This window comes from Nicotiana tabacum, chromosome 19 (genome assembly GCF_000715075.1).
Source record: "Nicotiana tabacum cultivar K326 chromosome 19, ASM71507v2, whole genome shotgun sequence".
In the NCBI taxonomy this organism is placed as follows: domain Eukaryota; kingdom Viridiplantae; phylum Streptophyta; class Magnoliopsida; order Solanales; family Solanaceae; genus Nicotiana; species Nicotiana tabacum.
In genome coordinates, this window is record NC_134098.1 from 16,004,549 (window position 1) to 16,013,612 (window position 9,064).

Genomic DNA, 9,064 nt, shown 5'->3' on the forward strand with positions numbered 1-9,064 from the left:
TCAAATCAGGCTGGACCGTGTTAAGTACAATAAAATGTTTTTTTTTCCTTTTTACCAATTACTATTCTGAATGGCCAGTGCCAAATTCCCATTACCTAGAGCTAAGTGTTACAGTGTGACTTTCACGGCCTCAATTCTTTCAAAGGAAAATGCAAATAAAAATAAAAAATAAAAAAATATAGTAAAATAAAAGAAAGCTCCATAAAATGGCAAGTGTCACCTACTGTAACCCATTATGCCACATATGAAATAGAGCCAAGAAAATGACAAAAAAGAATAGAAGAAATAAAAGAAAAAGAAAATGAGACATAATGATCATACAATTCAATTTCTGATTAATTCCACCCATGAACAATATATTTGAGGAAGTTATCATATAGTAGGATCAGTCATTGAGAGTTTTAGCCATTAAACATACTGCAATTTCAACAACTCCTTTCTACCAACCCCGAGTACTGAAACTTGAGTAAAACATGCCAAGGCTCTGCTCCTTTTGTTTTGCTAATAATATAAACTTCATAATGTCAGCAACTTCTAGCAAAATATAAATATCAAAAACTTTAACTCGAGGCCTACAATCACATAGGCAAAGAATATAAGTCTTATAAATTGGCAGTAATGTTTTTACGATAGTATAATTTAACATATTATAGCAATTTATTGACTTTTAAAAAAAAAAAATCAAATTCAACTTACCGTTGATGCATATATTTATATGTAATTATCTTATAATTGGTGATTTTGTAAATAGTTTTTACACTGTCAGTGCATTGAAATTAAACTCAAAAGGCAAATTACTTTGGCACCAGTACAAGGCCAAGTATTTGCAATTGAATAATCAATGCAACTTGAGCATTATCATGAAAAGGAAAGCATGAGAATTGCAACCAAAGTAGGCTTACAATAGAATGCAATCTTGAAAACTCATATATATAGCATTCAATACCACTTGAAGTTATCCATCTATTCTTCTACTTCTCCTTACAAATTATAAGCTCAATAACTGAAGTTATAATAATCAAAAACTATGGCTCCATCATTGTCAACACTCCTTAGTTCCAACACATGGAATGTCAAGAATTTTGTTGTAAATGAAGGCCATGGAGTGAAAGGTCTTGCAGATATGGGAATTCAGACTCTACCTAAGCAATATATTCAACCACTCGAAGAACGAATTTACGTGAGCAATGTTAAGTTGGCTGAAGAACTATCTATACCAGTCATTGATATGTCAAACTTCAATGATCCAAAAGCGGCGAATTCGATATGCAATGCAGCAGAGGAATGGGGCTTTTTTCAGATTGTCAATCATGGAATTCCAATTCAAGTATTTGAGAATGTTAAGGATGCTACACATAGGTTCTTTGCTTTGCCTGCTGAAGAAAAGAGAAAGTACTCAAAAGATTACTCTTCTACAAATAATGTTCGTTTTGGGACAAGCTTTACTCCTCAAGCTGAAAAGGCTTTAGAGTGGAAAGATTACCTTAGCCTCTTCTATGTTTCTGATGAAGAAGCTGCTGATTTTTGGCCTCCTGCTTGCAGGTTTCATTCTCTTTTAATTTTCATGTTTTTCTCGACTTCAAGTTAAAAAACAGGTTAATTTCACATACAATCATCCAACTTTAAATTAACCTAAATAGCCGCTCATCCAACCACTTAAACTAAAATAGACGACATATGTATAATATATGTATAAGCGATGTATAATATGTATATCATCGTGTATATCAATATATAATCTATGTATCCAGCCGGTATATAATCGATATACCGGCTAGGAAAAGTAAGAAATGAATCCAGCTGACTATTTATATAAAGATCCCTTATAAAAACCATCTTTTGTTATATTAAAGTAAATTAACTTAATCCGCTATAATAGTAAAGTCACAAAAATAATATTTGTCATATTGGATTAATTGAAGTTTACCAACTACTCCCTCCGGTCCATAATAAGTAATTTTTTGGCGTCCAAAATATCTGATTTTTTCAGATTTCAAGAATGAATTAATTATTTTTTCCTACATTTCCCTGGGAGTAAATAGTGTTGGAGTATGTGTTAGGGGTGTTTATGTGAAGAGATAGTAAAGATTAATATGGTCAATTTCATTGCTAATTAATGTTATAGTGAGTAAAGTTCAATTATTTTAATGCGACAAATATTTGTTTAGCGACTTTATTGTTACAGTGGATAAAATTTAGAGAACCAATGTGAAATTAACTTGTTAAGAAACATATTCAAAAGAAAACCTATCTAATTATTGTTTGATCTCAGAGATGAAGCACTTCAATTCATGAAAAAGGCAGAGCTTGTGATCAAAAGATTGATGGAAGCATTAATGAAAGGACTAAATGTGAAAGAGATTGATGAAGCTAAAGAATCACTTCTAATGGGTTCAAAGAGGATCAACCTTAACTACTATCCTAAATGTCCGAATCCTGAACTTACTGTCGGGGTAGGGCGTCACTCTGATGTCTCAACTTTAACCATTTTGCTTCAGGACAATATCGGAGGACTTTACGTGCGAAAACTAGACAATGATAGTACTTGGCTTTCTGTCCCTCCGATTAATGGAGCGCTTGTTATTAATGTTGGCGATGCGCTTCAAATTCTGAGCAATGGTCGATACAAGAGTATCGAACATCGTGTTGTTGCTAATGGAAGCAACAACAGAGTTTCAGTGCCAATTTTTGTGAATCCTAAGCCAAATGATGTTATTGGTCCTTTACAAGAAGTGTTGGAAAGTGGTGAAAAGCCAGCTTATAAGCAAGTTCTTTACTCGGATTATGTCAAGCATTTCTTCAGGAAAGCTCATGATGGGAAGGACACTGTTGATTTTGCAAAGATATGAGATATTTTGTCAAGTGTAACAACCTTTTTTTTATTTAACATTCCCATAAGTTGAAAGGAAGAAAAATAATGGAAAGAAAAGTCCAGGCATGTAATATTGATAGCATTTTCACAAGTTGTGCTTTGAATGAATAAATTTCATAAATGCTCATATAACTATAATTTTTTAAAATCAAAATCATATAATTATATTTTCTAACACAAAAATCACAATAGTTTTACTAACTCACCCAAAAATCACAATTGCCAGAAAACATAACTTTTCAATGCTATATTTTTTATTTCACATTTTTTATTTTTATTTTCAATCTAATAAATATTGACCCAATTAAAAGAGCTTGCATTGATGTTTTAATAACTCCTCTCTTTGGCAAATAGTTATATATAGAGTTTGGCTTGCCAACACAAAAAAAAAAGAAAAAAAAAGAAGAAGATTAATTCGGACGAGAAAAACTTGCTCACACCCTGTGTAACTACATTAATTTTTCGTGGTCAAGTAGTTGATTAAGGTGATTATATATATTAATTAATCATGGTTAATAAGTGTATATGAAAGAAACACCACTACAGGATTAGAACTACAAGAGAAAAAGCTTTAATTTTAATACCATTATATTTATTAAGGAGAATCATAATAGCTGTAGGACTAGGAATAATGAATTGGATTGCAAAAATAGGAAAAGTTTTTTTGATGAATTTCCATTAAAGTTAATTGTCTTTCATTTGATTTTTCAGTGTCAAAAAAATGCAGATAAATTATACGACAAAAGACAAAAGTTCCAAAATCTATTGAACTGCTATATCCCAAAATCTGTTGGGATCGAGGTACTAAGGTATCATATGTAAGCTAACAAAGCAAACTTTGATGACGATAAATCAGATACATAATATATTTTATATGATTCGGTCAATTCACTTGCATCAATCTACTAATATAAAAGAGAAAAAAAGATAATTGAGAGAACCTCCCCCCCCCCCCCACAACCCCCCCAAACAAGATTTTTTTTAAGCACTAAATTTTTTTACTCGATTTCAATTACGAATTTTAACTCCAAACCAGTTTAAATTACCTTCAATCTTTCTTAATTTTTGTATATTGCCTCGCCTATATATTTTCAATGAAAACCATTTGAAATTTTTTTCTAGATATTTTAAAAATCTTGTATATTATTAATAACTTTTTATTGGATAAAAATTAATTAAATGGTTAAAATGACTAAGTGGCTGTAAATTTTAAGAGATTTTTACACTGTAGGACTCTTATATAAAATAGTAGTTATATTAATATTACCATATTTGGAATATTCTAATAATTGCAGATTTTATTACAAAATGTAGCATATATAAATAAAATACTACTAGTATTTAATAATAACGTATTTATTCTCCAACTCTTACTAAAAAACAAGGGATTATATTTAAATTCTTGATATCTTAGTTCTCTTTCTCTCTCATAAAAAATAACTGCCGAGAGAATTTTTCTTCTCTTATTTAGGAGAAGTGTCATATACTCATATTTTTCCTGATTTCGGTGGAAGTTCTTCCCATCTCTTGTCAATTTAACTTTGTTTTTTTAAAAAATATTGCTCAAATGCTATTGTTGCTTTCTCCCGATCTTCGGCACATCTGACTCTTTTAACAAATTACCACCGCAAGAGATAAACCAAATATTTCTTTCTCCTCATTGTAATTAGGGTGTTAATGGATATTTAAATATTGATTAAACCGACCGAATCGTACCACATCGAATCGATTTTTAGGTTTCTTTTAATAAAATAGTAGGTTCTTATATAAATCTATAACTGTACCGCTAATTAGGGTAGGTTTTTAATTTTATGAAAAATAAATCGAAAAAATATCTTGATTCAGTGTTGTTAATTTTTGGTAAATTTCCTTTTTGTTTCATTTCCATTGTGGTTATCAGTATATCATTATATCTTTCGTCTCGTTTCTTATTATCTCCAGTAGGGCCTTGACATGACGTCGTCACTACTCTATCGAGGTTAGACTTAACACTTACTGGGTACCATTATGGTATACTCATACTACGCTTCTGCACATCTTTTTATACAAATCCAGGTATATCTTATCAGTCCCAACACTAGTACGCTGAGTTTGCATTTGGAGAGTTCAAGGTATACATGCCCGCATCCGCAGGCCTTGGAGTCCCCTTCTATCCCTTTTTATATTTTTCTTAGTAGACACAGTTGTATAGGAATGACTTGGCATTGTCATAGAGCTTGTGACTTGTATTACGTCGGGTTTTGGGCTATTGTATACACTTGAGTTATAGAGATTTTCCTTTATATATATGTTGTTGAGTTTTGTGATTATAGATTATATTATTGTTTTCATTTACTTCCGCGTGTTAGGCTTACCTAGTCTTAGAGACTATGTGCCGTTACAACAATCTACAGAGAAAAATTGGGATCGTGACACTCTCTCTCTTCGTTACCTCACACCACTGGTCTCATATGTCTGCCTCGCCACTATTCTTCTCTCCGTTGCCTCGCCGATTGCCGATCGCCGACGTTTCTTCCGTCGTGGCTTCCCAGGTAAGTTCCTCTCTCTTCCTAACCTTTTTTCAGAAATTTATTTGTGTTTATTAATGAATATTGATTCTTAATTTAGGTTAATGATTCTTGTTTGTTGTTTGTTGATTCTTGATTTTGTAGACTTTAGTACTATAAATTATTGAGTTTTCTAGTGCATTTGCTTTTATAAACTTATGAAAAATAATTGCTGATTGTTTTTATAGAATTGAGATACTTTGACTCGATCAAGGAGATTAAAAGCTTCTTTATAGATATTTGTTGTTCTTATTGCATCAGTGATGTTATTGAGAATGACTCTTAAAGTTTTGGCACCATCAAATTCTCTGATATTGCACCCAATGTGTCCTAATTGTAACTTGCATCAGCAAAGAAATTAGCAACTGAACTGTCATATTTCAATGAAACTTCTGACTCTGTAAAACAGCTAATGCTATGATCCTGACTTTTATCTGCCTTATAATCATATATTTTCCGTATTCCAAGTTGTTGAAGAAATTCATTCAGATCAATCTGAGGCTTTTCTTGAACTACTGATTTATTTTGTGATGAAAATTCAACTTCCTTCTCCTTAACTTGTGGAATTGTCAAACGGGATTGTTTACTGAAGTTTTGTATCTCATTCTTGGGATCACTGATTGAAGAACTTGAAGATGATGCCTCTATTTTCTTGAGTTCTTAAAGTTTATGGTGAATTACATAAACATTAGGCTGAGCATTTAAGTTGAGCAAGCCAGTAGTATTATTAGGGAATGATGAAACAAAGTTGTTTGAAGAAAACCATTTGAACTTTTGTGATTTTTTTAATGGATTGAAATTAGTTCTCATATGTGGCAAATTAAGATAAGCATCAGCACCATATAATCTCCTAGCTACTTCATCATAAGCCATAGGCTCAATACTCGAAACAACAAGTTTCAAGCATTGGGTTAGAATTAGTTCATGTGAATTACTTAAAGAAATTAAGACATAATATAGTTACAACTAAAATAAGTTTCCTAACACATCAAATTAATAATCTAATATGTGTCAAAGCTAGTACCTTTATAATTGTATTGAAAAAGTAAGTGTTACTTTTAGCGAGAAGAAGTTCAAAATGCAATTTTAGAGGTGCTCTTAGTGATATGTCCCATTGAAATACTAGACTAATAAAATTTTGTCTAAACTAAAGAAAACTAAGATGACATTAGACTAAAGAAAATTAAGATGATATTAAACTAAAGAAAATTGAGTCTTGGAACAATGTTTACTTCTAGTTGAATCCTTTTATGAATTTGTATTTTATTTAGTTTATGTTGAAGCTAACCCTTCTTTAAGCTTAGTTCAATACAATATTTGTATAACAATTTTTCTAATTACATTCCTACTTTATAATTCAGTCTCAAAACTCAGTGAAGAGGTATTTTATCAAAGCACCAAAATCAAATTTGGCTTCTCATATAACCTATCCAGGAAGAGAATATTAACCATTCAGAAGTACCATCTTCTCATGAATGTGATTTAAATTCTTTAAAGTTTGACCCGGGGAAAAGAACTCAAATCTTAAACTCCCATCCAAATCATCGTGATGTTATTAGAAGAGAATACATTCGACAAGGTTCTTGTCAACCTCGACTTCATAACTTTCCTAAAATTAATTTTTCTGGATCAATGCATCGATTTAATCCTAAATGGTTTGATGATGATTATCATGATTTGTTGGAGTATAGTGTAAGTAAAGATGCAGACTATTGTTTATATTGTTATCTACTCAGGGGCGTACCTAGCGTATTACTAACGGGTTCAATTGAACCCATAACTTTTGACGCGGAGTAAAAATTTACATGTAAAAATTTATTAAAATTGCAAAAATAGTAGATATGAACCCATAACTTTAAAAATATAATGAGTTCAATACTAAAAATTTTAAAAGCTGAACCCATAAGGTTTAAATCCTGGATCCGCCTTTGTATCTACTTGAAGATAATAATATTCATCAAGGTAGAGGTGATGCATTTTAAAGTACAAGGTTTAAGAGTTGGCATAAAAAGAAAGGTTTTGATAAACATATTGGTGGGTCAAGTAGCATTCACAATCGGTTAAAACAAAAATGTCAAGATTTGCGACAATAACAGTCTATTCAATCTTCATTAGAGAGATAATTTAATCAATTTAAGCATGAGTATTTGGTCCGCTTAACTGCTTCAGTTAATATAGTAAGACTTCTTATAACTCAAGGGTTAGCACTTTGAGGTCATGAAGAATTTAAGTCATCACTTAGTAGGAGTAATTTTCTTCAAACTCTCTTATGGTATGCAAAAATGTGTAATAATATTCATGATTTTATACTGGAACATGCTCATCAAAATGATCAAATGACTTCTCCAATGATTCAAAAATATATTGTTACAACATATAAGATAGAAATAACTAAATCTATCATCGAGGAGCTAAATGGTGATTACTTTGCCTTGCTAGTTGATGAATCTTTTGATGTGTCACGCAAGGAGAAAATGATAATTATCTTACGGTATGTTGATAGAATGAGATTTGTGATGGAGCAATTTATTGATGTTGTTCATGTTCAAAATACTAGTGTTTCATCTCTGAAGAGTGCAATTGTTAAGTTACATGGCCAACACTCCTTAAGTCTATCATATGTACGTGGATAATGTTACGATGGGGCAAGAAATATGCAAGGTGAGATTAATGGTCTTAAAATATTGATTAAGCGAGAAAGTAGATCGGCTCATCACATTCATGCTTTTGCTCATCAACTTCAAGTTACCCTTGTTGTATTTTCTAAGAAATCTCTTCAAGTGGGAGAACTTGTAGTATTGATTTCAAATATTTTGAATACATTGGGATATTATTTAAAGCGTATGGATGAATTACGAGAATCTCAAAAAGAAATAATTCAAGAGGCATTAGATATGTGTGAGCTTACAACCAGTAGGGGCTTGAATCAAGAACTTGGTCTTTCAAGAGCATATGATACTCGTCGGGGATCTCATTTTAAATTTTTTAATAATATTATTCTTATATTTGGCTCTATTCTTAATGTTCTTGAATCGCTTGTTCTTGATGCACATTCTACAGATGAAAGAGCCATGGCAATAGAATATCTCAGGGCTTGTCAAACATTTGAGATTGAATTCATGTTGCATTTGATGAGAGATATTTTAGCAATCACAAATAAGCTCAATAAATGTTTACAAAAAAAAGAGAGCAAGACATTGCAAACACCATGCTACTTGTTAAAGTAGCAAAGAAAGATTGCAAAAGTTAAGGAAAGAGGAATGAGAATCTCTTATTGCTAAGATATCTGCATTTTATATTAAATATGATATTTTGATACATCACTTTGATGAGCCATATATGTAATGACCTGATCGGTCATTTTGAGCTATAGTATGTCGTTCGGCAGTTTGAGATCTTGAGTAGTTTCACTTCATGTTTTATGACTTGTACGCGTAGTCGGAATCGAATTTTAGAAAGTTCAGAGTTGATTTGGATGGAAAATTCTAATTTTGGAAACTTTAAGTTGGAAAAATTGACTGAAATTTCACATTTGAGTAAACGACCCTGGAATCAGAATTGAAGGTTCCAATAGGTTCGTATGATGATTTCGGACTTGGGCGTATGTTCGGGTGGCCCGAGAGTATTTCGGCGTCTATTATGGAAA

The 9,064-nt window shown here is 31.6% G+C and overlaps 2 protein-coding genes and 1 pseudogene across 2 annotated transcripts; 2 read left to right on the forward strand and 1 right to left on the reverse strand.

Moving 5' to 3' along the window:
- Positions 1-958: 958 nt before the first annotated feature.
- LOC107763182 (feruloyl CoA ortho-hydroxylase F6H1-3-like) lies at positions 959-2,929 on the forward strand. Its single transcript, XM_016581648.2, has 2 exons — positions 959-1,542; positions 2,273-2,929. Exons 1-2 carry the CDS (start codon positions 1,028-1,030, stop codon positions 2,847-2,849), a joined length of 1,092 nt encoding a protein of 363 aa, XP_016437134.1. The 5' UTR covers positions 959-1,027; the 3' UTR covers positions 2,850-2,929.
- Positions 2,930-5,700: 2,771 nt separating this feature from the next.
- On the reverse strand, positions 5,701-6,291 carry LOC142173395 (dehydration-responsive element-binding protein 2F-like; annotated as a pseudogene).
- A 1,781-nt stretch (positions 6,292-8,072) lies between these two features.
- LOC142173396 (uncharacterized) lies at positions 8,073-8,645 on the forward strand. The gene has a single exon (XM_075238976.1). The coding sequence runs from the start codon at positions 8,073-8,075 to the stop codon at positions 8,643-8,645; it is 573 nt and encodes a 190-aa protein (XP_075095077.1).
- The last annotated feature ends 419 nt before the right edge of the window (positions 8,646-9,064 follow it).

What these genes read in the sequence shown, in the direction of transcription:
- LOC107763182 (XM_016581648.2), top strand. Translation starts at nt 1,028, where the DNA reads ATGGCTCCATCATTGTCAACACTCCTTAGTTCCAACACATGGAATGTC. An exon ending in TTTTGGCCTCCTGCTTGCAG is followed by an intron (nt 1,543 to 2,272) that starts GTTTCATTCTCT and finishes GTTTGATCTCAG; the next exon opens with AGATGAAGCACTTCAATTCA.
- LOC142173396 (XM_075238976.1), top strand. Translation starts at nt 8,073, where the DNA reads ATGCAAGGTGAGATTAATGGTCTTAAAATATTGATTAAGCGAGAAAGT.